The 27,520-nt window shown below is 45.6% G+C and overlaps 2 protein-coding genes across 2 annotated transcripts; both read right to left on the bottom strand.

Moving 5' to 3' along the window:
• Positions 1-2,933: 2,933 nt before the first annotated feature.
• On the bottom strand, positions 2,934-4,388 carry LOC136471523 (peroxidase P7-like). The gene is made up of 3 exons (XM_066469253.1): positions 4,053-4,388; positions 3,734-3,928; positions 2,934-3,620 (listed from the first exon to the last, which is right to left on the bottom strand). Exons 1-3 carry the CDS (start codon positions 4,266-4,268, stop codon positions 3,054-3,056), a joined length of 978 nt encoding a protein of 325 aa, XP_066325350.1. The 5' UTR covers positions 4,269-4,388; the 3' UTR covers positions 2,934-3,053.
• Positions 4,389-15,007: 10,619 nt separating this feature from the next.
• LOC136471522 (peroxidase P7-like) lies at positions 15,008-17,162 on the bottom strand. Its single transcript, XM_066469251.1, has 3 exons — positions 16,766-17,162; positions 16,417-16,608; positions 15,008-16,016 (listed from the first exon to the last, which is right to left on the bottom strand). Exons 1-3 carry the CDS (start codon positions 16,988-16,990, stop codon positions 15,456-15,458), a joined length of 978 nt encoding a protein of 325 aa, XP_066325348.1. The 5' UTR covers positions 16,991-17,162; the 3' UTR covers positions 15,008-15,455.
• Between the last annotated feature and the right edge of the window lie 10,358 nt (positions 17,163-27,520).

The following is a 27,520-nucleotide window of genomic DNA, read 5'->3' as shown; positions in this document are numbered from 1 at the left end:
TGGGAAATGTTTGGGTAACACGGTAGATCCAGATTTACACCAGGGCATTTTAACCGGAATGGACAGATTTGCCTTTGGATAGGTCCCACTTGTCAATGTCCAGGGAAAATGCTTTTCCTGGTTTCTTCATCCTCCAGCCGGCTCAGTGGCCGTGGGGCAGACGGTGGCCAGCCAAGGGAGTGGCGGGCGCGGTGGCCGGTGGAGCATCGCGCAGTGGCCGGAGGTCGGGCGCGGCCTCGCCTCCCCGGCGGGCGCGCAGGGCCGGGGAGGGACATGCGGTGGCCGGAGGAGGGCGCGGCCTCGCCTCGCCGGGCAGGCGCGAAGGGCCAGTTTGGGGCACGCGGTGGCCGCGGCCTCGCCTTGCCGGCTGGCGCGCAGGGCCGGGGAGGGCGCGCGGTGGCCGGAGGAGGACGCGGCCTCGCCTCGCCGGGCGGGCGCGCAGGGCCGGGGTGGGGCGCGCATTGCAGCGACGGGAAAAGAGGAGAAGACGCGAAAAAATTATAACCAACCGGTAAGTTTAGGTAATCAGTGACAGTGGTGATGGGTAATTTTCTCAGCTCCATCAATTTAAGTTTGATAGAGCACCCCTTTTTTTTGTGTGTGTGTATCTGGCACTCACATCCACCTTTTCGATGAATCCGGAATTTGGTGGAGCTAGAGTGTTTAGGTAACTTTTGGGGGAGTGAAGCTATTTTTGTGGATCTATAGATGGTGGAGCTGTCCCAAACCGACCCTGAGTAAACCAGCTACTATATAAGTTGCCTAACAAGCGAGCTGTAAGGATCCATAAGGTTGTACTATTAACCTTGCTCTTAGACAAACTTACCAAATACAAGTACCCATCCTAGACGTTCAAAATCAGACGCTTAGACCTAAGATTGTTGCTTGAGAGCAGAGTTGCCTGCTACGCTCGAAGCTAAATAGCCCCTTAGCTCCTGCTTGCATCACCTAGCTCGTTGAACTTGTACCTCCTAAACTTGACTTATGGTCCATAGTGGTAAGTTTTAAGCCTATGTGAAATAATCGTACAAGTTTAAAGGCTACCGGTGTAATTTTATCAACACATAAGCGATCTACAATTAGATTATACTGCATCCATTATAAATGTAAGGTATTTCAGTTTTGTCACGAGACAAACTTATCTAATTTGAACAAACTTCACATGACATGTACACCATCAAATTAGATTAATTAAATCCACTACGAAATACGTTTTGATGGTGCATTTATTTGATATTACAGATGTTACGTATATCTTTCTAAAAATTTGATCAAATTTTGAGAAAATTAAGATACCTTGTACTATAAAATAAAGTGATTGTTGTTTGTTCAAGAAAAAGAAAAGATTCCACTGTAACAATGGAATAGATAAGGTTTGAACTAGGGAAAATTAGTTGTGTAACATCAAAAGATCGCGATCTTTGTAAAATACCACCGAAAGTTTAGCGCTCCGTAAAATATCACTGAAAGATTGAACCATGAACTGAGAGTAGCATTCTATTAAAATGAAGTCACGGGAGTGACGGAAGCCTCCGTCGTGCTAGGACATGGGCTCGTAGAATCGTTGCACCAGCGCTAGCAGGTTCCAGCAGCCAGAAGCAGTGCATCGCCTTCGCCACCGCTGGACCATGGCCCTGTCGGCGGCTTGGACGAGACCGACGAGGCGCCGAGGATGACGCAGCTGCCGAGGGTGCAGCCGAAGTCGGCCTTCCACTTTAGGAGCATGCCATCGTAAAGCGCCAGCTCGATGTGGAGGCGTCGTAGCTGAGCGGAGCACCTCGGAGCGCGAGTGGTGGACTGGTGGGAGACGTCCGCGACGGGCGCGGGCAGTGGCTCGGAGCGCCAGGAGACGCCCGTCGCGACGGGGGACAGGATCTAGCCAAGCGCATGGCGATGCCGCCGACCAGGACGCGCGATGTGCACGAATGCGTCGCGCCCGTAGCTAGCTCCTGGTGCGGCGGGTAGCCCGGTACAACGGAGGAGAAGGACGGCAGGTCGTCGGGATGACGCAGTCGACGCGGACGAAGACGGAGTCAACGAGCAGCACGAGCGAGTGGAAGCGGCGCGAGACGAGGGCGCAGCTGCCGAGCGCCTTGATGTCGTCGATGGCGGTTGAGGACGTCCCGCTGCAGGGGCCCTCCTCCTCCTCCATCCAACGCAGGTTACAGGCACACAGATCGGGATCGGGGAGAGGCGTCGGCATGGGGCAGGACCGAGCGGGGCGAGAGCCGGGACGGCAAGGACGCTGCGACACGTGGTGCCGGTGGTGCCGCAGTTGTCGCTTTATTTTAACGGAATGCTATTTTCAATTCACGGTTCAATCTTTTGGTGGTATTTTATAAGGACGCAAACTTTCAATGATATTTTACAGAGATCGTGATCTTTCGATGCTACACAACCGATTTTTTTTCTTTGAACTATGGCCATACCCTTGTGCCCATATGCCATGCAACATGAAGTAGCGACAGTGAGACAGCCCACGTACCATTCGAAAGGATGAGGCCCAAGTTGCCACCGATCACTGATAATACTCAAGCGAAGTAAATAAGAAAATGCCTAGTTATATTTCCCAGAGAACGTACATACGTCGCTTTCGACCATTCGAAAGGATGAGGCCCAAGTTGCCACCGATCACTGATAATACTCAAGCGAAGTAAATAAGAAAATGCCTAGTTATATTTCCCAGAGAACGTACATACGTCGCTTTCGAAAGTCGAAATCTTTGAGCCCGTTCGGTGGTTAGTTTGTAGGCTGATAAATTCGGCTGATCCTAATTTATTGTGAGCGTTGTAGGCTGATAAATTTGGTTGGTCCTAATTTATTGTAAGCGAAAAACCCTGTTGGCCGGCTGCGAACCGGCAGAAATGGAAACTCTACAGCTCCTTGTGGGAAAAAGAACAGTATCAATTCAATGATGGAATCGAATGGAATCGAATCATTCGAATCGAAATACCTATTTCTAGTTACTGCCATTATATTGCCATGTTACACTTCATTCGTCGAATCGAACCGAACCAAATCAATTAAAAAGTGAAATTCGCATTCCTCTGAAATCACGAATTCACTGTCCTGCAGTTGAGCCTGATCTCCCCCGCGGAACCCGTGAGCGGGCTGATGTTCCCGAGCCTGACCATGGACGCGGCGAAGTCCGACGAGAAGGCGGCGGCGTTGGTGCCGTAGAGCCTTACCAACGAGTCGAGTGCCCCGTTGTTGAAGAGCTCCTGGTCCGAGTGCAGCAGGCCGGCGCCGGTCATCAGGCTCCGGTAGTAACCGTTGTCGAACTCGTCCGGGGTGAGCGAGTCGAGCGGCGCGAGCGCGTCGTCGCCGGCCCCCGAGGCGGCCGGGACCGGGCAGACCTGCCGCTGCTGCGCCGCGAACGCCGGGCTGACGTTGTCGTCGCAGTAGACGCGGGTCCGGAAGCTCGCGCACCGCGCCATCCCCACCGTGTGCGCGCCCGACAGCGCCGCGAGGTCGCGCGAGGTCAGGCCCTTGGCGGCGAAGCCCGCCACCAGGCCGTCCAGGTCGGAGTCCGGGCCCGGGAGGTCCGTCCCCGCGCCCGTGCTGTTCGGGAATAGCGCGTCCCGCCGGCCCAGCGGCACGGCCCAGCTCGGGCCGCCCAGCTGCACACGCCGTCGTTTAGTCTAGTTCTCGGGGCGGCACGCCGCAGAGCAGAGAGAGAATAATCGATGGGAAAGGCAGAGAGAGAGAGAGAGAGAGCACGGGACGAACAGACCAGGTTGACGGCGTCGCGCACGGCGAGGGCGAGGATGTCGGCGCAGGAGACGGTGCCGGGGCAGGCGGCCTCGACCTGCGTCTTGATGGCGTCGATGAGGTCGAACCCGACGGTGGAGCCGCCGGCGTTGGCGCCGGCGCCCTTCTCGCCGGGCGTGGTGGGCGTGTCGTCCAGCAGCAGCGAGGCGTCGCAGCCCTGGGAAGGAACGATCGAATTACAGTATTAAATGAACGCATGTGCAGCAGCGAGACGCTTGTGCATAAGCATAGCATGCGTGCCTAGCGGTTGCGGGTTGCCGGTCGCTCTAGCTCACACTCACATTGACGAAGCAGTCGTGGAAGAAGAGGCGGAGCATGGCGGCGCCGCTGCGCGAGTTGTTCATGACGGCCTGCGACATGGCCTGGCGCACGACGCCCTCCACGGTGGGGCAGCTCGACGAGTAGAACCCCGCCGAGAGCTGCGCTCCCGCGCCGCCCGCGAGCGCGGCGGCGACGAGCAGGACGAGCGCCGGCAGGAGCTGCAGCCGTCTCGCCATCACAGCCTACAGCGGTGACCTGTCGGAGGGGATAAAAGATGATGAGACGAAGCTACAGCCTGTCGTCAGCTAGTACTAGCCGGCGGACTGCGGCAGTGCCTGAGTGGGGGCGCTGGCGCACTGCCACCGACTAGTACGTCCATAGTGGCGGTAAACGTGCGAATGATGGTGGCCGTGCGTTGCGTCCGGCGCGCGTGGGCCGGGACGGGCGGAATGGAATCTAGCGCGAACCGGCCAGCCGTCCATTCCATTCCCTCGGGTTGAGTCCAGGGTCCGTGTCGGGCACTGAGGCGAGCGGTGGGTGCGGTGCCGCGCCTGGTGATGGTGGGGTTGGGTGGCGCCACGTCGCGTCGCACTGCCGGGAAAAAACTATGCAGCAAATAATGCAGTTGCGAGTTGCGACAACACGGGAGGCATCGATGGCTTATTATGGGTTTGGGCTCGTGTCCAGCATATAAAATCCCTCAAGGCCTCAACGGACGGGCACATTGAGGCCCAGTCCAGTTGGGAAGGGTGATCATTTTGGGTTGCTGTGCGCCTGTGCTGTGTGCCTGTGTGCTCCGAAAGCCCACGGCGCTGGCGCCTGCAGAGTGCAGATGCATCTTGGGGTGGGAGTGGGACAACCACAGCAGGGGCAGTTGGCCATCATAAGCTTGAAATTATTTGAATCCCCATGGACTTCTAGAAACTTTGTTTTAGCTCGAAAAATTAAGCTAAAACAAAGTTTCTAGAAGTTTTCAAATATTTAAATCAGATTTTAGGATCTTCATTTGCATTACTTTTCCATGTAACAAGTATTTGGATAATTTGTAAAAATATTTTTGATTCACTTTTGGATAACTTTTTTAATAAGATATTTTTGGTCTGTTTTTATCTGCTCGGCTTTTAACATAGTTCAATTTACACCCACCATGGCTGACATGGCATCTCGTGGGGCAGCTGACGTGGTGCCATGTTAGAAAAAACTGCCATTCAAACTACTCAGGGTGAAAAAAAACGAACTGTTCTAAAAGTTGAGGGGTTAAAAAAATGAATTTTATATATGAAAGACAGAAATCGAATGTCGAAGGGGTCTAGAGGACTTTTTCCAACTGAAAAACCAAACCAAAGCTTCCGCTGAGCAAAACAGTCGCCACAATCACCTCGATCTGTCTGACCAATGCGAATATGTGATAGATGTTCGGCAACCAACTGCTACACAAGGGCAGCAACGCAAAATCACATCATCGTAACGAGAACCTCCGCTAATCACATTTTGCCGTACTCTGATTCCGACGACGACCGGCCGGGTGCGTCGTCGGTTCGTGTGAGTTGTGAATTTGTGATAGGGTACGGATGCCACATTTTGGTCATGACCGAGAGAGATCTCACGTCAACCGTCGAATGCAGGAAGCAGCTGTGCCATTTATGGTGCATGGTGCTACTGCTAGCTAGCTAGTGGCACGTACGTAGTTGCACGGTTGCACCTGCCCAATTCTGTTGTTGATTATTACGCGCATGATCGATGTGCAACTATATTTGTGTTATATAGGAATTTTTTTTTATTTCTAACATTTTTTTAAACTATTTTCAAATCTAACACAGTTTAATTTTTATTTACAAATCTAACACTTTTGGCCGTGCCTATTGCCATGGCGCGGCCAAACAACGCTGACGTGCCATGCATAGCGGCGCTGCAAAGCTGTTGACGTGGCAGCGACCAGGCTGTTGACCGGTGACATGGCAGGCACTACCGCGTCACAGATCCTGGCGCGGCAGCGCCGACTACATGTCGCGCCGCGAGCCTCCCTCCCTCTCTCTACCTTACTTCGAACAAAGGTGGAGGGCGACCGCGCCGCCCCCTCCCGCCTCTCCCAAGGGCTATCGTCGCCCGGCCTTCCCTGCCCACCTCCCTCCCTCCCTCCCTTCCCCCAAGCTTCTCCTCGGCCTCGGTCACGGTAATGATGCTCTTATTTGTCGTTTGAATGGTGGATTCAAAGATTATGAATGGTAGTTAGGGTTTGGAGGAAAATTATATTTGGGAACTATGGGCTAGGATTTGAAGGAAGATATTAGTTTGACTTTGTTAATGTTAAGGTTAATTAGTTAGTTAGAAGTATGTTTACCATGTTTAGTGTAAGGTTTATTTTTGTTCCTATAAGTGTTGATTATATTATTTTAGTTGTAATACAAATGGTTTTCCTTTACATTAATTTACAATGTTTTAATTGATGTTAAATTACAACCATTTTATTAGATGTAAGACATGTATCGGGAGTAGTTGTGGCGAAAATAGGGTCATCCTAGAGAATTATACACCGACGCGTCTAGCAAAGATGTCTCCGTCCCTCCTGACCTTCCTGTCCCTAACTATGACTGTAGTTTCCCGGTCAACGTGTTTTAATCAAGATATCCGGACACAGCGACGCGTTGCTTCTACACAGACAGTCGTTTTAATGTAAGTGATTCTTTCCGTACCTTTTTTTTCTTCATTTGTGTTAGTAGGTTACTAATATTTTGTTGGAATCTTGTTGTGTAGGCCCATGAGATGTGCTTTTTCTTTCAGTGGATCGACGGTCCATACAAGTTTGATCCAAGGTATCTCCTTTTCGACGATTAGTGGAGAGGGAGACATCAACGTGAGCACTTCGAGCGGTGGGTTCCACCTCCCCCTAACCCCCACCAATGAAGGCCAAGGAGAAGCATTTAGCCGCAGTTAGACGTCTCGAGGAACCTCCTCTGTACGATTGCAGAGATCGAGCCGTGATAAACCCTGAGAATATGTTGGAGTTTGTGTGTCCAAACAAGCATGAAGTAAGTGGGAAGTGTATCTGTTGAAATATTGAGCTATGGTGTTCATGTACTAATGTCACCTCTTTTAGGTGTTTGCATTTGCGAAGTGTCATTTCAAGAAGTGGCTATATGGTCCTAAGAATCAATGGCAGGAGCCGCCAAAGGCAAAGGAAAAGAAGAAAGAAAGGATAATCACCGAAGCACCTCCTGTCATGTGCGAATGTGGTGTTAAAGGCAACTACGGCCTAGTCCCTTCGGAGCTTGGAATAGGCTATTGGTGCGGAAACATAGTTGACTATGATGAGGTTGGTTACTATTCTGGGAAACATGAAATCGTATTTGTTATCTTCTGCACAGACTTATGATCTAATTTTTCGTTTGAACAGAGCACTAGAAAATGCAAGTGGGAATCTTATGATGGTCAAGCTAAGTTCTTGGATGAACTGAAGGAGAGGCAAGTAATTATACGAAAGAGGGGATATGGACCTCAGTATGTCGACCTCTTCGTTAAACAGCGGAAGAAGAACATGCGTGAGTTTGCTAGACAGCGCGGTGTTCGTAACCCGATCGGTGTTAGGCTTGACAAATGGGGGTTGGAGAGACGGAGGGCGTTAGAGGAGGAGAGGGCAAGGAAGGAGGCAAAGGAGAAGATAAGAGTACAGATGTAGGTCTTGAAGAATTATGTTGTTGCATTGTGTGTTAGTGAGCGATTGAAAGCCTTGTTATTTTCGTTGCCTGCTTTTAAATGTTATATAATCGCGTTGCTAACTGGTTGCATTTTATACATGAAGAGATTGGATGCAGCGAGGACCATGCCGCAAAGGTGGCCCATGCAAGGTTTTAGTAGAAAAAGTTACATGAGCACAGAACGCGAGTTGGTCGCAACGTTGAATCATAGGGGGTATCATCCTCTGATAAATCTTGACTAGTCTACCCTGAGCCAGCATAGCATGAAGTACCTCAGTTGGTTCTGGTAATGGCATATCATGAATCGGTACCGGCGTGGCATCAACCGGTGTTGGCATAGCATCTCTACCTTCTTGGTCATCATCCGAATCGTCTGAATCACTGCTAACTACATCATCGATCATATCCTCCTCCTCTTCTTTCCATTCGAACACGTTCACATCGAAGTCATTGCTTATACAGCGTACTAGAGTTGAATGAAACTGCTCCTGCGTCAAGTGACCATCCAAATCCATGTTACCCTGAGTTGCTTCCCCTTTGACCCCCAATTCTTGTTCATTGCCTCCAACACCGTTAATGGATGGCCCGTCCTAGAGACCCTGCATCCTATACCCATTCTCCACCACCACCTCATCCATGGGCACATTGAAACCATAGATCACCCTATTGTAGCGGGACCAGTGAGCACGGTCGCGCAAGGGCATCAGGACATAGTGTGCCCTAGTATTTCCACTATCAAACCTCTCCTTCAGTGTGAAATCACCGTCAAACTTTGTATTCAAACAGACACAAAGGTCGCTAAAGCTAGGAGGTTCATCAAACCATTTCAATTCTTCTTCCATATCCTCAAACATACCATCTTCTTTCCTAACAATTCCTCAGTAAAAAACTCGAACACAACAATCCATCCATAAAAGCATTTGAGAAAACTTCATCAAGTCATCGAAATCGTCGTATTACGCACTACTAAGTACCAACACTTGAAAACTAGTATCTATACTAACTACCAATTCTGTTGTTGATTATTATGCGCATGATCGATGTGTGAAAGGACCTTGATGTCGCTTAGGAGGCCTAGAGGGGGGGTGAATAGGCCTGTAAAAATTCAACTCGAAACTCTATTAGAACAGAGGGCGGCACTGCCGGCCTTATAGGGCGGCACTGCCGCTCTTCAAAAATAAAGCAGATAGTGTTGAGATTTCACAGATAGTAACATGACCCTCTCAACTGCTCAATCCTGCAACAGAAAGACAAAATCCAGTTTGAAGAATGGATACCACAGAAATCTCACACAAGAGAGGATCGAGCTACCAAACTCTAACAATAGCTAGTAAAGAGCTGAACCAGCAAGAACACAAAGTGAAGCACGCGAGACACAAAATTTATCCTGTGGTTCAGCTCGCCACCAAGGCTTACCTAAGTCCATATTGTTGAGGCATCCACAAAAGAATTGGCTCGCCACCAAGGCTTGCCTTGCCCTCGTTCTCAAATAAAGAGAATGAACTCTTGAAGTGAGGGGTAATTTCTTAGCTGTGGGATGAGGTTATAAACCTCCCAAGGCTGCCACATGAGTTAACAAGCACAAGGGCGACACCTAGCCGGCTAGGAGCAAGCTCCAAGAGTAACAAACCCTAGAACCGCCGGCCAAACATAAACCAAATGCTCTTAGACTTTGGGAATCAGTGTATCTTCTCTCCAATCGAGTTTTGCTGCCTTTTCTCTCAAGAATTGATGGTTGGAATCATGGATTTATTTGAGGGATGAAGGAGCAACAATTGAGGAGAGAGAGGTGAGCTTTGGTCTATTTAGTTTCGAACTGAACCGTTGGAGAAGAAGGCTATCCATTGTGGGCCGGCCCAAATGGTATTTATACCTCTTGGATCCCAACGGTCGTTTATGGGCGGCACTGCCGCCCTAGCCAAAATAGATAGAATCTGGAGATTTTTGGCTGGCTGCTTTGGCTGGGTAAGAGGATATAGATCTGTAGTTTTGAGCATCTGGTTGCACAGTTGACCAACTGTACTAGAATCCCTCTTTATAGTACGACTTTTCCTAAACTCAAATTCAAAGCATGAAAGAATATAAATGCCTTTGAGTTGGTTACCACTTCATTTGGCAATTGAAAACTTCTATTATCGAATATGTTTTCCTCATTCTCATTATACCTTGATTATGTGACTTAAACCATTTCCATATATATGAGTTCACCTTCATGGCTTTAAGTCACTTCCACTAATGATTTGATCCTCAACACAATATGACTCCTCGTAGCTTGATTAGTACCTCGACTCAATGCAAGTACTCCCTTCTTCACATTAGCCATGGTACCTCGGTCGCCAAGCCATCGCTTGTCCTTCACCTTCACTTAGTACCTCGAAGCCCTTTCCTTGCTATCTTTACCCTATCAAGCCATACTTAAGTCGTATTATATTAAGCATCCATTGAAAAACATTTCTCAATATTTTGATCCTTACTTGAATATTTTCTAGATATGAATGTTGAGATCAATTAAGCTTCAGTCTGTCTCGCATAGAGACATACATGGATCAACATCAATATGGTCAAGCTAATTCATGATTTCTTATTCCCTTCTCATTTTGGCTTGACATTCCAATTGATCTTTCATATATTCATCCATGTAAGCAAACCAATGTAGAGACTGACTTATATCCACTATACATTGTCATTTACCAAGTATGTTTGCTTTCACATGATGCTATAATATCCCACAACATAGAAGCCATTTCATTGATTCCATTTGCATTGTTGTCTTTTGCTTGAACTAGACTGCTTCCATAAACTTCCAATACAACAATACACAGTTTGGCATTCACTTTAACACAATGTGGCATATCATCAAGTTTGCCTACTAGTTGAACCTTGTACTTGTTAATACACAACCCACAAGTATATGCAATAGACTCAATTTCCTGTTCAATACTTAGCAAACTTATTAGACCTTTAATTGTGTTGTCATTCAATTTACCAAAACCCACTAAAGGGCTAGATGCACTTACAATGTGCAACTATATTTGTGCTATATAGGATTTTTTTATTTCTAACACTTTTTTAAACTATTTTCAAATCTGACACTGCTTAATTTTTATTTACAAATCTAACACTTTTGGCCGCGTCTATTGCCATGGCGCGCCCAAACAACACTGACGCGCCATGCATGGCGACGCGGCAAAGCTGCTGACGTGGCAGTAATCGGGCTGCTGATTGGTGATGTGGCAGGTGCTGCTGCGCCACGCCGCAAGGCGCGGCAGGGCCTAGTACAGGCCCATGACGCGGCTTCCTCTTCCCTCTCTCTCTCCATTCTATCCCTTTCACGCGCCCACCGCAACTAGACGCCCGCCCGCGCCCGTCGCCCGTGCCGTCGCCCCCACCCTTGGCTCCTCCACCGTCGGCCATGCCTCCCTACCTGCCTCTCTCCCCATTCCCCTGCTAATAGGCTGGGGGTTAGCCCCTTGGTCGCCCGCGCCGCCTCCCTTAGTGGCCGGCCGTTCGGCCACCGCCGCGGCCAGTGAGGACGCCGATGGCCCTCTCCATCATCGGGGCTAACCCCTAGGAGCTCTCCCCATTGTTGCTAAGGTATTCCCCCCTCCAAGACCCTTATTTTGGTGATTAATTTTTGAATCAATTGATTAGTGTTAGCAATTTGGTATAGCTAAGTAGTTAGGATTTAGGGTATGGTTAGGTAGTTCGGATTTAGGATTTTGTTAGTTAGGATTTTGGGTTTAGGGTTTGGTTAGTAATTTAGGGTTTAGGTTTTTGTTAGTTAGGATTAGGGGTTTAGGGTTTAGGTTATTGTTAGTTAGGACTTTAGGTTTAGGGATTGGTTAAGTAGTTAGGGTTGTTTGGCCGCGCCATGGCAATATACGCGGTCAAAAGTGTTAGATTTGAAAATAAAAATTAAATAGCATCATATTTGAAAATAGTTTCAAAAAGTGTTAGAAATAAAAAAATCATATATAGCCCGATTGATGTACAACCTCCGGTTTTGATCATGCATGAAAACAAGTTAAAGCATTTGTTGTTCAGTCATAAAACGACTTAGGGCTCGTTCGGTTCTCCAGGAATCTTGCCATGGAAAGATTCCAATTGATTGTTAGCTAATTTTGTATAAGTTTGATGAAGCTCGATTGATTCCTAGTCTATTCCAGAGTAACCGAAGAAGCCCTTAAGCATTTGTTGTATTAGGAAGCGACGTGTTTTCCCGGCCTAGGATCCGAGTGCCACTAGAAACTACGCACGGCGTTGCCGCGTGCCTACCCGTGTTTGACCAGCCTATGATGTGAGTCCATTCTTGAATGAACTCTATGACTGGTTATGTTCCTGTGTCTTGGATAATCTGAAGTCACCCATGCACGTTTTAGCATATGGAAGGTTAAGAGAAAATGAAAATTGAAAAGGAAGAGCCAAATGGGAAAAGGAAAGCCATGAGCAAGTGAAAGAAAGAACGCTTAGCAATTGCTGTGACCTGTGATTGGAGAATGGAAAGAACTGGCATGTTAATAATTTCATGCACTCCTTCTTTTTTCCTGTATAGTACAAAATATACTGTCAATGTGTACAAATTATGAGATAGCAAGGTTAGACCTTTTGCATCTTACGATTAAGATGAATCTGAAATGGTAATAAAACTGAACGAAGCAATGATTTCTTTCTATCCCAATTCTGGTACCAGAAATTACATGTGAAACATAGGCTCCATGTAAAACAACTATTCAGGGAAAATTATCACCAGGAGGATATATTGAGTAAAGATATAGTACATGTTCTAATAATTAGTATTGTTATAGTAGTCACATTAAAATTCAGCTTGCCATCAGAAACTATATCGGTTTTTATTCTACCGTGCCTCTGGAACAATTAACAGAACTCCCTGCAGAGTCAAAACTAGGAAAGAAGAGGTGTGCACTCAATAACAAATGACAATAACTGTTGATTTTTGAAGTATGATATATGTAGAGTTTTATTTGGAGGCGTGGTTAAGTTTTCACAACTACTATTGACAAATCTGATGGAGTACAACTATCTCTAGTTTTCAGTTCTACTTTGACAAAGTTCTTCAGCTTCCTGCACTATGTAATTTCAGAATACCACCTTCAGTGGTCAGTTTTCAACCATTCACCTTTTTCAGGTATCAGCCAATGGAGTAGGAATTAGGATGATCTTAATCAAAATTTTCACTGCAAAAATATACAAGATCGATCAAGACCTGTTCAAGCAACTTTTTAGCAGAAACTTCTGACATAGGATATAAATCCTTAGAGTTGCATAGAACACAACTTTTCATTGTTAATTCTGAAATAACAAAAATATATAGGATTATTTATGAGCGTGAGGCGTAGACACCGGTAAAGAGTTAAAATTTCTGGTCAGAGGCAGAAGAATATGCTCCTAAGTTTCTATCATGATCTTTTTTTATGAAGAATAAAATATAATTACTTCAGGAGTATAAAAGATTTGCACCATACGTAATTAATGCATCATTGTTCGTTCACCATGGCCATAAGAAGGTATCCTAACTATAATTCAGGAAGTTTGATCATACTTGCATGTTTGTGATTTGCTAATTACTGTCTTCCCTCTTTTACGTTTCAAAAGAATTCATATGAGAAGGATTACGTCAAATCTAAAAAAAATATCACTAAAAAGATAGATATCATGAGAAAATATAGTACAGTGTCACTTTCGGTGTCTTACGTTATCGTCAGTGATAGATAAGATGCTTACACAACAGGGCAGCTATGGCACCCTCTTGCAGTCAACATTTTATTTTCGTTTTGCCCTCTAGTGTCTATCTGATAGAAAGGGCTGCATAAATAGTGATGTCTCCATTCAGTGAATAAAATATAAGCAGCACACACATGACATGAAATAGTATCATTTATCAGGGAGCTTGAAACACAAGAGTCATAAGCTTTAAGTGATTTTGTGGATGATCATGAGTTCAGAAAACCACAAGCACAGCTTTACAAACTTGGTTTGCTAAGTCAAATTTGAATTGTTTTCACATCTAGCCATGTATATAACAGGTATGAAAAGGGTGGATGGAATAAAAATGTTCGCAAGGCTCTGTATTATACCCCATTGCATTTCTTCAGTAGCATATCAAGCAGGGTAGAATATAAGAGATCGTTATACACAAACAGTACTAATCCCAAATTCCACATGAAACACCATGCTGCGATGATGCTTAGAAAGTTGTAGGTACAATGACGACATACCGTACACATCCAAGTTGGAAGATGTGAAGTCTTCCTGTGGACGAGAGGCCAGCGAGAAGCTGCCTTTTCCTGCACAGCCAAGAGATAGAGGCACATCAATAGTGCAAGGGAGATGTTCGATGTTATGCTTACACGGAGGTCAGAGGAAATCTCCCATGCGCACCTGCCCTACTTAGGAGGGCTCCCACGTGGATGCTGGCTTCGCCGGTGGCCATCCCGCGCCACGGTCGGGCGGCCGTGCTCGCATCGCCTCGCCGCCTCGCTGGTGCGCCGCGTCCGCACCACAGGCCAAGGAGACGCAAGGCCTGCCTGAGGAGCTGGCTGCTGCTCCCTTTTGGGCAGCTGAGTAGGGAGCGGAGCAGGGCATCGACGTGCCGCGCAGTTGAGTCGCGGACCGAGCTTCATTGCGAGGGCAGAGCGCTCCACCGACGGGGACGCCGTGCCAGGGTCGCCGTGGGAGGAGGGGGGCCGCCATGGCTGCAGCGCTCGAGCTTCACGCCCGCGCCGGGGTGGCCTTAGCCACCGTGCTTGCGCTCACCGCCCGCTCCAGGATGGCCGGAGCCGCCACGCGCGCAACGCCGGTCGCGTTGGGGTCACAGGGGCCGCTGGGGCTTCCACCCGCGCTGGGATGTCCGAGACCGAAGAGGCCGGGGTTGCCGCGCTCGTACCTCGCCTGCGCCAGGGTCACCGGGAACGACGCGCACGCACCCCGCCCGCGCTGGGGCTGCTGGCCCACCGGGCCGCATCGGGATGAGGGAGGTGTGGGGCGTCGGGACGAGGGAGGTGCGGGGGCGGCGGAGGATGGCCAGGTCGCGGCTCTGTTTCCTCTGCACGACTGGCAACCCTCGGGAAGGTTCGTGGCTTTACGGGTCGACGCCCGAACCGACCCGCAATCGGACGGACCAGATCGCATGAACGCTCGATCTAACGGCTAGCGAGTAAACGGGTGACGTGGCCCGATCCGCTGCCCGTCTTTTGGAAGCAGGATTCCTATAGTAAGATTGTGTACGCATTGCATTTGTAAATTGCTTGTGGGAAAAAAAAATAACACATGTCATCGGTTCTTATTCGTGTCCTTGTCCCTGAAAAATAATCATGAATCGCCCAATGGACGTACAAACTTACAGGCTAAAATCGTGGTACAAAGAAAAGAAAAGAAAAGAATAATGCGGCTAAATAAAATAAAATAAATAAAAAAATGAATGAAAAGCAGCAATGGCCATGCAGTGATCGATGTGTCACGGCACGCTGGGCCCACCCTCCCATATCCTCCTGAGTCCTGACAGCGGCGCTCCACCTACCAAATATCCTTCAAATCATCATCGTCTCCGCCGCTCCCTTCCAACGCACTCCACACTTTCCACGCAAAAAAGCCACACTCCTCTTAGCTGGCCATCCGTCCATCCGTCAGCACGAATCTCGAAGAAGACCACACCAGCACTCCAGCAGCAAGCACTGCCAGTCTGCCGCTGACTGACCGACTGACTGATGTCTAGTTGGGCTTCCGGCAGTTGGCGCGGATCTCGCCGCTGGAGCCGGTGAGCGGGCTGATATTGCCCATCTTAACAACGGCCGTGACGAAGTCCCTCGAGAACGCGGCGCCGTTGCGCGCGTACCCCGCCGTGATGGAGTCGACGCCACCGCCGGCGCCGAAGAGCTCCTGGTCGGAGTGGAGCAGGCCGAACTGGGACACGAGGTTGCGGAAGTATCCGTTGTCGAACTTGACGGAGCTCATGGCGTCCATGGGCGCCAGGTTGCCGTCGGTGCCGCCCGCCTGCGGCCCGCAGATCTGCTTCCGCTTCGCCGCGAACCCGGCGTTGATGTTGGTGTCGTTGTAGATACGGGAACGGAAGCTCGCGCACCGCGCGGCCCCGATCGTGTGCGCGCCCGACAGCGCCACCAGGTCCCGCGAGTCCAGCCCGTTGGACGCGAACGCCGACACCAGCGTCGCCGCGCTCGAGGACGGCGAGGGAAGGTTGCTGTTCGCCGCCGACTGACTCGCCGTGCGCGTGTCGCGGCGGCCTAGCTGCACCGTCCACGTCGGCCCGCTCAGCTGCAGTGCATTGTTTGTCATGCATGTCAGCGAAATGCACGAGAACAGCTACCGACGTTGAGTAGCCACATGTGCGACTGAGCGTTTGACGACAAAATAAACGGGGGAAGAAATCGATCAGATGAGGAAGCATCCGTCGTGCTAGCCCCGGCCCCGGGCTAAGCGGTTGGTGAAGGCTGGCCCGCACGGTGCTCAGCTTGTTGTTTGACGGGACCGATCGAGCCGAGTTGCATGCATGCATGGCTATCGATCAAGAATCCAAGATGCTTTCTTTTTTTTTACTGACTGATGATGGACATGCATGCATGGTGGCAGCAAGCAGTACGGTACGGGGTGTCGGCAGGTGGTGTAGTGCCAGCAGTGGCAACAAGCAGCTGCACAGGTTGGTTGGTTCACTGACCAGGTTGACTCCGTCGCGCGCGGCGAGGGCGAGGATGTCGGCGCAGGAGACGGTGCCGGGGCAGGCGGCCTCCACCTGGGACTTGACGGCGTCGATGACCTCGAAGCCGCGCAGGGAGTTGGCGTTGGGCGCCGCGTTCTTCTCCCCCGTCAGCGTCGCCGAGTCGTCGAGGAGCACGGACGCGTCGCACCCCTGTGCACGAGCCGTGCATGCCGGCAGCACGAGACCGACAGCATTCATCGGTCAGATGTGGTAATGCAGCAACTAATTAACCGTGCGAATTGAGTACTAGCTACTCCAATGGAGTTGGACCGCGACGTACACTGCTGATAGCTAGTACACTAGATACCTGGACGAAGCAGTCGTGGAAGAAGAGGCGGAGGATGGAGGCCCCCATCCGCGGCTCCTGCTGCACGGCGGCGGCCATCCCGGAGCGCACGATGGCCTGCAGGTTGGGGCAGCTCGCGTCGTAGAACGTCGGCGACAGCTGCGCCATGGCGCCGAGCGCCAGCACGCACGCCACGGCCACTGCCGCGGCCGCAGTTCGCGTCAACAACAAGGCCGCCGGCGCCATGGAAGCTGTGCTCGCTGTCGTCCCCTAGCTAGCTAGTTGCTCGACTTTGGGATTGGGAAGAATGGGAGTGGTAGCAGCAGCTATAGCTTAGCTAGCCAACCAGCCAGTACAATGCCTCGGACTGAGCTGCTGTCTGTCGATGGAGTCCGTCCCAGCACTGCTACGCCCCTGAGCTCTATATAGTGGCGGATTGCGGTGGTTACATGCGTGGGCCGACACGCAACAGGGCGGCAGATCGAGTTCCCAGTCCGTGAGCGCGCATGGCGTGGCACCATCAAATTGCATTGCATTGCTCAGTTATTAAACACTTCAACTGCAGGGCCGACCTCATCGATTAACTACTCTATCTATTTATTTATACATGTCTCTATCTATCTTGCCTTTAGATCGTACTACGACTACGGCTGGATGGTGGATGCCATAGCCAGTGGTACAACATGGCAACATGCATGTGTGCGCGTACGTCTGGTGAGACGCACCATGCATGGTGCTCCAAGTGAGGGCCCAGCTCCAGCTGGTGGGGACCACCTAGTAGTAGCGTAGCTGAAGTGGGACGGCATCGTGTGCGCGACTGTCGTCAACCTTTTGGGATCCGGGTATACGTCCCCGTCGGCCTGCAAATGCCAAATATCCTATCGATGGCATACAGGCCACGTACGTAGGCGTATCTTGGCACTTCCAATTATGTCATCAAATATCTACAAGTATCTTTTATGTGAAATTTAGTGTGCTCCGTTCAACACTACCACCTTATTTCTTTTTTTTTCAGAAAATGGTGAAAGTTCGTTCGATGACTCATATATCCATGATGACGCTAGCAGCTAATTAATTTAAAATTATAAAGTATCCATGGCAATCATTTATGTGAGTTGTTACTTTATTATATAAAATTATACATCTTGCCTGAGGCATCTATGACATCTACACTGATAGTATAATGCTAAGCACTCTTTATTTTTTAATAAACAACCAGGGAGAGTGATGTTCTTGCCTTTGCTTGTGATTTTACTATTGTTTTTTTTTTCAACTTTGTGATTTTACTCTAGTTTTCTGTGAATCCATCATTTGCCCCTGTTCTAGACAATGCTAGCTCAAGGTCCAATAAATAAATAAATTAGAGACAACTAAAAATAAAAAATGAAACCTCCCTAACCTTATATCCTAACCCTCCCAGCTTCAGCCCATGGTTCATTAAGCATAGGCAACATGTTAAACTTTGTTTCCATTTAGAATGTTTGCAAGTTTCGCTGTAAAGATTATTTTAAAATGCTATCCAAACATTTAATGTCAAAATAGAAGTTAAAATCATAGAGTACTAAAAAACCTAGGAGCAAATTCACATGAAAACTAGTCTTTTTAGTTGAACTAACTATGTTAACTCCTCTAAACGGAACAAGGGCCAACTCTGCCTTCGTTACAAAAAAATAGGAGCAAAATATAAACTTACGCTTACACTACAGAACCCTGAATTACATTGAATGCCAAAAATCATCAAGGAAAATTTGCCAAGGAAATAATCCGTAGCTATAAACAATCAAGCAAATTTTGTTAAGGATATAGGATAAAGGGGAGTTATTTTTCTTAGCGGTTTTGGCTCAGTGAAAGCCCTTTTCATGTTCTCCTGGAAATCGAACTTGTGACTTGAGGCTCCACATGAAGCACACTTACCACTACATCTCAACGTAATTTATGATTGAATCATTCTTTTCTTTTCTATTCACTTTGTTGAATCCTGTATGAAAATATGAGATTCTAAGCGATTTCAAATGTAAAAAGTTTGAACTAAAAAGGTTTAGTTCTCGTTGAATGCTATAACTTTGGTTTGGGTCGTATCTCCATCAGATGTCATTTGCAGAATTCAAAAAAAAAAATCAAAGCTATAAGAACTTCCTTGGCGGTTTCAAAGTACAACCAAGAAAATATGAATTACCTTGGCGGTTTCGAATAGCACTCAAATAAATATGAATTACCTTGGTGGTTTTAAATAGCACCCAAGGAAATGAGCAATTACCTTGGCGGTTTGTAATACCACTCAAGGAAACATGAAATTACCTCGGTGGCTTGGACTAGAACTCAATGAAATGAGCAGTTACCTTGGCAGTTTAGTTTAGCACTCAAGAATATGTATATTCTTGGAGGTCTACGTCCCTAGCCAAGGAAACTACACTTTCCTTGGCAGTTTTATTTTGGCACTCGAAAAAATTATTGGCCCTCAAGGTGATTAAGGATTTCTGGCAGTGTTAGATAAATAAGAGTAAAATCACAATTAGACTTCAAAACATGGGTATAAACAAGAGTCAACAAAAAACTACATCACATATAATTATTTTGATATAGAGAAAAGTCAATATCTTGGCTTTTTGACATTTCTTTGGAGTAAACATTGATGGTTAGGCTTAATATTAATTACTTTTTTAGGTTAGTACTATTTTGAAGGCATGAGGTTAGCACTATTGGTCTCTCCTAGATTTCATTTTAAGCTGGTATGATGCTTGTTTAAATTGGCATTTATATATGCCATCATTTTCATTCAATGTATTCTATGACCTAAAATTGTTATTTTAAATAAAAAAATACAAAATAGAGCTTCACAAATGTTATAATAAGAAGGCGAGTTAATTTCAACTTGACATGCCCATTACAAAATTAGACCAACTACTTCAATTAAAATTTGATTGTCAAAATCAAGATTCTAATGCCACGGGACATGAGTACCATACATTAAGCTAAGATTTCAACTAAATATATGTATATTGGGGAAGTGTCATGCACACAAAAGGAAAAACATATAGAGTAGCCGATAAGCTCATCTCAGCAGATAGATATTATAAAGTATTTATATGGACATTGTAAGAAAATAAATTAATTAAAGAGAAAGAGCAGGCAAGGATAAGTAATTTAATTTAGTGTTGTAGTTATTAAATATGAACTTGTAATACTTATGTCTCTCAATATTCTAGCCCATACAACTTTTTCCTCCTCCAGATTTTTTTTTGTCAAAATTTATATGACCCACCTTCTTCTTTCATACTCAGTAGTCTATTAACCAATGCTTCTGCACAGGCTCAAATCTTATGAGACATAAGTATTAGAAGTTGTGGATAAATCAAATACCTATAGAAGAATCATTAAACAATTCATGAGATTTATTGTCCATGTTCTCACTTTAACTATGAGTTTGTTTTGCTTGTGATTCACGTTGTCATTCAGCAAACAGAAAAAGAAGAAGAAGATGAGACACATGATCCTGTTTTATTTACTCTGCCTAGCTAATTTGTTCCCCCAAATCATTGTAGCGCGCGCTACAAATGGACAAAGTTCACGTGCAAGTCGATCAGTAACGAAATATTCTCAACCAACCATTGTCGGGACATAGCACAGACGAGAAAACATAATATACATCCATGAAGAACCAATATTTTTTTCCCGCGCAAAAAGAATCAATAATTAATCCTCACCTGCTCATCAAGATTCAATTATGCCACATTGTCGAGTAGTATCATCAACATGTAAATCAAAGGAGCGACACAGCTTTAATCATTCCAATTCAGCAAAAGTCCGCGACATCGAGTTGGCCGTTGCTGGTAACTAGTACTACAACGCAGAACAACCTAAAAATCACAATCATTCAAATAGTCAATCATTTCTGCGTACGACGTACGATCGAGTTTGCATTGGCATGCTTAACTGGAATCGATGCGCTGCATCTACGAATCAGATAAACAAGATATATTCTTGATGCTTGTTGTGGCCCTCTTGAGTGATACGGTTCCCTTACAGGAGTGATAAATAACTTTGCTTGTTCAGCCCTAAAATACTTGATGCTTTACAATTTTGGACGCGACTAGGAGAAGAGGACTTTCCCAATACAGAAACACTATACAACGCATATATATTTTAGCGCAAAAAAAACACATGAATTTTTTCTCTCTTTATCCCTTCGTTCAGCTAACGCCGCGCAACGTGCAGCTCTGACGTCCGCCCGCGCCGTCGCTATGTCCAATCCAATCTGGCCAAGCGCAACGTTGGCATGCACAGAGGATGAGAAGATCGATCCAATCCGGCCAAGAGCTCTGACGTCGCTCTGACAACATGCAGCGCTTTTTCCTGTGCTGTGATTTATCCTTTCATAGAAAAAAAAAATATTTCTTGTGATCTGTGAATCTGTGATCTTGTGAGAAGAAGGCTGGAGGCTAAAGATAGAAGAAGGGTGGAGGCTATTGAATCTTAATTCTATAACGCAAAAAAATTCATATGTTAAAACTGTATAAAACACATGGTTGTTGGGTGGACAGACCTTTCCGATAACGTTCGGTCCAGTGCCCCTCATCTGCTTATCTTAGAGAGAAAAAAAACAAGAGAGTCTTCTTTCTCCCACCTCCGCCCCCACCCTGCTGCGCTACACCCGGCCAGCAGCACACTACCAGATCGGTGCAGTTCCCCTAGCTAGTGCAGTAAACAGTAATAAGAACACTACCAACAGCGCGCACATAGAAACCTCCGTCGGGAGCAATTGTTGGGGGAAGTGTTCCTATTAAATACTAAAAGTTGGGTGCTCGGAGAATCCCATTTCACTAGGAGAAGTTGCAGATTCTAGTTGTGGCACCACTATTAGTAGCCGCACCATCTAGTGCCCATCGATGTTGCTCCACCCCAACCATCCGCTAATCCTAATCGGTGGTTCTTGCCTACCATCCAGTCAACGACGGCCTCGCCCACCACCCTTGGCTGTCGGTCCACCCCCACCCTCTGCTAATAATCTGAATCAAAGAAGGAATCAAAGAGCCTTGTACCCGCCGATGGCTCCGCCCATCCAATTGTCCCCCGCTGTCGCTCAACACCCCTTCAACAGCGACCACCACTGGTTCGACTGCCTCTCCTAGACCCTCCTCCCCTTCTAAGGCCGCAACCATTGGACACCTCCCCAAACCCTGAAACTCTATCCCCCCCCCCCCCCCAAACCCTAATTGGAGCTCACCGATGATGGTACAATTCATCAGAGTTGGTGGAGGTGGTCGGAGAAGAGTTGCAAGACAGTGGAGAAGGTCACCGGAGTTAGATATGCATTTGATATATTTTTACTTTCTTGCATCTTCCTTCTTACTTCCAATTTACCTCAATTTTATCTTTCCTTTTTTGAATTTGAATGAATCACACAGTGAGTTCATTTTCATTTTCTATATTTGGGATGCTCTCCACTTAAGCATAAATGACCCATTTAGGTTTTACCTATAATTTTTAGAATAAATTAGCGCTCAATGAAAATTACTTGATTTTTTGCAAAGGTAAGGGAGAAATATATTAAAACTTAGGAAAGCATATCCACAAATAACACATAACAAAAATATGAAATAAAAAACAATATTCTATCAAAGCTTGTCACCATTGCACTTGCAGATAGTAACCACAAACTGGCCTACTGTTACCGATCAAAACGATCCTACAACCAAGACCTTGTTGTATCTATCGTCAAAGTAATCATAGATAACAAGCACCCATGCACATCGGTGATGATTTAATAGATATATTTGTTTGGACTAAACCTAAGAAATCTAAATCTAAAGAACTGCTTAACTGTAAATGAGAGATGGGACCTCTCCGTCTTACCACTGCCGATGTTGCTATAGGAAGAAGGAGGGACCTCTAGGCAGCGGCGGCTTCGAACCCCAGGCGGTAGCTTTTTTAATTTGGCATAGTATCGGCCTATCTCGTTTGACTCGATTACTACAGTGGAAATTACCCATGTACATCTATTTGTTAAAGCTAATTCATGCTAATTAATAAATAAACTATTAATTAAAATAATACATGGATTGGCTATTGGACGTTTTCTTAAAATACAACATGAGCCAAATTTGAGTGTTAACATCATGCATGGCACAATCTCAAGCTATTATTATCCTAACCTAGTGTCCAAGAGCTATATATCAAGTTTTCTTAAACAATTTTTAAATCAACATCAAGTTTTCTGGAGGGGGAGTAGTAAGAAATGTCTATTTTTAAGTTGACACATTCTACCTTATGATCACACAAATATGTCATTTAGGGTAAGATGTGGCTAAGCCTTACAAACTACAAACATCTATAACTTGATATTATTTAGTTTATAAACATGTAAGTCATGCACATTTTTAAATGGATATTTACAAAATCTCATAAAACTTGAAAGAAAAGAACATGTTTTATAAAAGAAATTAGTAGTCAAAGATACAAATCAGAGACTATGCAAAGTCAAACATGACAAGTATTTTTTACCAGATGAAGTACTGCTAAAAGATGTTAATTACAACTTTAACTTCCAAGTTTGATGGGGGTAGGGGCGGCTGTGCCTACCGCCTTCCATATGTAAAAAGGCCTAACGCCTAGTAGATTTGAGGGCCTCCATGTAATTCACAAACCGAAGGGGGTAGGGAGAAAGATTGCCTCCTTTCACCTCCCTTATAAATAGAACCCAAGGGGCAAGGGAAAAAGGATTCCCCCTCATTCTCAGAACCTTGATCTTTAGCTCCTCTCTCTTTTCTATGCGGGCCTAGCACCTGAGTCTACCCTTCACCCTGGTGAAAATACCCTCAACCTGGTGAAGGTACGAGCGATGGGCTATAACCCCACAAAGTTTCAGTATAGAAGAATTTATTGCAAAATTAAACTAATATTGTCATTCATCGAGATGTGTTTGCACCAATATGACATTCACATGAAATTTTGTAAATCACAAATGGGTGAGTATTGGATAGAAATGGAGAGAGTTCACACATGTTGCAATCTATTAGTTAACGTAGTTCCCTAATCTCCAACAACTTCTGTCCAATATACCTTTTAATGAAGACGCAAAGAACTCCTGGTTTTATATTTGGGGCAGTGCACATACTCTTCGAAGAAACTTAAAAAGCTAGCATTCTAGGGAATAGAAGAACACCCGGCCATCTCCTGCGTATGGAGATCTCGATGCACACCGAGGATTAAGTTCTTTGCCTGGCTTGTGTGCACAGATTAAACACCAAAAGTATGTTGCAAAGGAGGCATTGTAACAGGAAAGAAGATGTCATATGTGTTATGTGCAATCAGGGAGCAGTTGGAGACATCGGCCGCTCCTTTTTTTAAATGGTTTTGTGAGAAGTTGTTGGTTCAAGATTGATATATAGTGGGACACCTTGCTGAGTTTGATGCCCCATCTAGCGCAATCACGAGCCCAACAAAACCTGTCTTTCTTCACTAAAGTTGTGCTCATTGCCGCGTGGTAATTGTGGAAGCTAAGAAACGACATGGTTTTTTTTATTGTAGGCAGCCGAGCCATGATGCCTGATTTAGCAATTTTAAGTATCAAGGTCTTCTCCAGTCTTTGCGTTTTAGGGAGGATATTAGATCATCGTTTTACTTTTGGCTTGATGCTATCAATTAGCTTGTATTTCTGGTTTTTGTACCCTGTAAGTATGTAACTACCCCTGTTTTAAAATTTATAAAGCACTGTGGGAACTCTCCACAAATTTTGTAGTCAAAAAAGCGTAGTCCCCTAAAGTCACACCTTAAATTGCTTCAGATATGAGCGATTCATTTTCACTTTTAGGATGTCTTCATCGCAAATACAAGAAGAATGGAACCTTCAGAAGATGGTCGTGAAGAGGAAGAGAACGACAATGATCCCGAAGATAGCTAGTACATGAGGTCTAAGATGATTGATCACCTTTGGCCGAGACAAGGATCGAACGAAGCTCACGAAGGCTTGGGTGGCAAAGGCTCCATTGACGAAGATTTTCATCTGTGGATGAAGCCTATCAAATGCCATGGCTACTTCAGTGGAGATAATCAAGTCTATAAGATGATCAATGTACCCCTATCAGGTTCGAAGAGTGATTTTGCTTGTAATTCTAAGACCAGGGGTAATAAATGGAATGTAGAAGGAGTGTTGAAGACACCCCCTATAAATACCTTGGTGATGAACAATATCAAATATGAAAAAAAATATTGAATGCAATTCATCACATGTAAATGTCTGGGCTTGATGTTTGAGTGTTAGCACACCCAACAAAAAGGATCCTACACGTCCACTCTCTAGAAAAATACTCACCATTGCCATTTAGAAAAAAACTAACCTAAACCAATATAATTTAAATAATAGCTTACCACCGCCATTGAAATCACAATATGTACTTATCATTTATTAAAAATAATTCAAGTATACTATAGGGAAAGGATAAGTCAACACAACTTAACCCATAACAAAGTCCATTGCGCATAGTTGCATTCAAAATGTTAAGTGTGACATTCGATGCAAAAACAAATAAAAGATATGAAGCACAACTAGCTGCAAAAATAATAGTATAAGACTAGGTTGTTCCATTTATCTTTTGTCACCGTTAGTCAACTCATCATTCATCTCACACAAATCAGAATGAACTAGTTATAATGGTGCAAAGTTTCTAGCCTCCGTAGCCTTGTGAGGCTTGCAAGGTTACTTATTAGATTGCACACGCACATGACACTTATAACCTTTGACCATGGTAATTTTTTAGATTAAATTCAGATTTGCTAGCCACGTCAAATAACCAAAATATTTACATGATAAAGTCAAGAATGCCAAATACCAGTCTTATTTTAATTAATGACATTGTTCAAACAATATTGCACACATTAGACAAAGATAAGCGAAATAAGCCTCCAAATTCATAACCTTTATGAATAAGTATTCCATACTTTGAAAGTACACATTTATTTGATTCAAAGACCAATTTAAAACCATCTCTACACAATAAAGAGCTGCTAACTTTATTATTTTTTATGATGAGATATGCTACATGTCCTTCAATTATATGGTCTTTCCTGAAGTAAGCTTCAGAATAACTCTACCAGCACCAAGAACATACACATGATATATGTTTCCCATCAGCAAGGTTGCGGTCCTATCGCGGTAAGAAGAAAAATAAAGAAATGAAAGAATGTATATGAATATTAGCCTCAATGTCAATCTACCACTCATGTAAATGGCAAAATGAAAGGAGTAGATGAAGAAGTACCATACTCAACTATTCCCGCTTTAGTTTTGCTAACAACCATGTTTGCAGACTTCTTCTCCTGCTTTCATTTGCATTCCTCACACTCACTGGCCTAATGACCTTCAAACAAAGCAGTTCACTTTATTCTTCTTCTTGAGCGCGGTTGTTTGAATAACCTTTGGCTTATAGTTACTTGCTTATTCTTCTTTTTCTTGTTTTGAGAAGCACTAGATTTTTCTTATACACCAAATTGGCATAGGAGACTCAACTCCCTTTCTACAAGTATATTTTGCTCTTGCCCTCTCTTCATCATCAAGAGATCCAATGAGATCAACAACGTTGAAGTCTTGTATTTTGTGTTTTATAGACGTCGCAAAATCCCTCCAAGAAGGTGTAACTTGGCGACGCCACAAATAGTCGGGAAACACGTATGAAAAATATTTGAGTTCCTTTACTAGTGCCTATATCTCATGAGCTTGTTCCACTAAAGATCGACCATCTTGTAGTGCTCAAGAGCGGAAGCAAAATCACTAACCAAAAAGTGCTTAAAATTGGTTTTTTGGATTGTTAGATATTTAGGAAAATTTAGGCATTATTTAATCTAGAAATTTTTAAAAAGATTTATGACATCATTTGTGTGCACGTGTGATCTAGCTACCGCAGTAGCAACAATGATAAACATACTAATCAAAACAAAAACTATACTAAATTTCACAAACTCAACAAGAATAGATGTACACCTTGGGGCGGGACCTGTGCCGGGGACACTGGTGGTGCCTTTCTCACTCATAGTGAATTACTCGAAGTCATGAATCTCAGTTGATGTAGGAAGATATTCACAATGCAGTCCCAGAAATGGCCACCGGGAAGGAGGCTTGTGTTGCTAGTCTGCCCAAAAGATGTGAACAATCGTGAGATGAAGCGCTTCCCAAAAACCTGATCGTCCGCACAACCAAGCAGTGGTTTGTTGGGACTGGGGAAGAAGACGTGCGCTGCTAGTCCACCGAAAAGATGCGAGCAGTCATGCAATGAAGCGCTTCCCAAAAACATGATTATCCACATGCCTGAGCAGGTGTCTGCCGACTGGAGATGGTTATAGAGACCTGCTCTTTCAACACCTGTGCGTGCAGGGGCTGGAACAGGGAGTCGGGGACAACTCGAAAGTAGTAGAAACAAAGAAGAGAGGGTGTTGTGCGGTTCTGTTGTATGTGTGAGGTTCTGGACGCCCAAGCCTTCTACGCACAAAGGAAGAGGAGACATAGGTCCGTTCGCTTCCTGAAAAAACAAGGTGAAATACTATTCCGACTGATTTATTGTGACTTTGTGAGAGAAAAACATTGTTTCGACTAAAAAAATAAGCTAAAAAGTATAGATTATAAGACAAGCGAACGGGGCCATAGGATCCAGAGGAGACACAGGATGGAGTAATCGTGGAGCATTACTCCTGTAACCAACCAAGTAATCGTAGACAAACTCCCGCACTACTCCTGTAACCAACCATTTGATAGCTCCAGGCAGTAACCGCCCCATTTGAAGCCTC

The sequence above is a fragment of the Miscanthus floridulus genome, chromosome 8, assembly GCF_019320115.1.
Source record: "Miscanthus floridulus cultivar M001 chromosome 8, ASM1932011v1, whole genome shotgun sequence".
Lineage (NCBI taxonomy): Eukaryota > Viridiplantae > Streptophyta > Magnoliopsida > Poales > Poaceae > Miscanthus > Miscanthus floridulus.
This window is presented reverse-complemented; position numbering and strand designations above follow the sequence as displayed.

What these genes read in the sequence shown, in the direction of transcription:
- LOC136471523 (XM_066469253.1), bottom strand. Translation starts at nt 4,268, where the DNA reads ATGGCGAGACGGCTGCAGCTCCTGCCGGCGCTCGTCCTGCTCGTCGCC. An exon ending in TCCACGACTGCTTCGTCAAT is followed by an intron (nt 3,929 to 4,052) that starts GTGAGTGTGAGC and finishes GTTCCTTCCCAG; the next exon opens with GGCTGCGACGCCTCGCTGCT. An exon ending in TGCGCGACGCCGTCAACCTG is followed by an intron (nt 3,621 to 3,733) that starts GTCTGTTCGTCC and finishes CGGCGTGTGCAG; the next exon opens with CTGGGCGGCCCGAGCTGGGC.
- LOC136471522 (XM_066469251.1), bottom strand. Translation starts at nt 16,990, where the DNA reads ATGGCGCCGGCGGCCTTGTTGTTGACGCGAACTGCGGCCGCGGCAGTG. An exon ending in TCCACGACTGCTTCGTCCAG is followed by an intron (nt 16,609 to 16,765) that starts GTATCTAGTGTA and finishes GCTCGTGCACAG; the next exon opens with GGGTGCGACGCGTCCGTGCT. An exon ending in CGCGCGACGGAGTCAACCTG is followed by an intron (nt 16,017 to 16,416) that starts GTCAGTGAACCA and finishes AATGCACTGCAG; the next exon opens with CTGAGCGGGCCGACGTGGAC.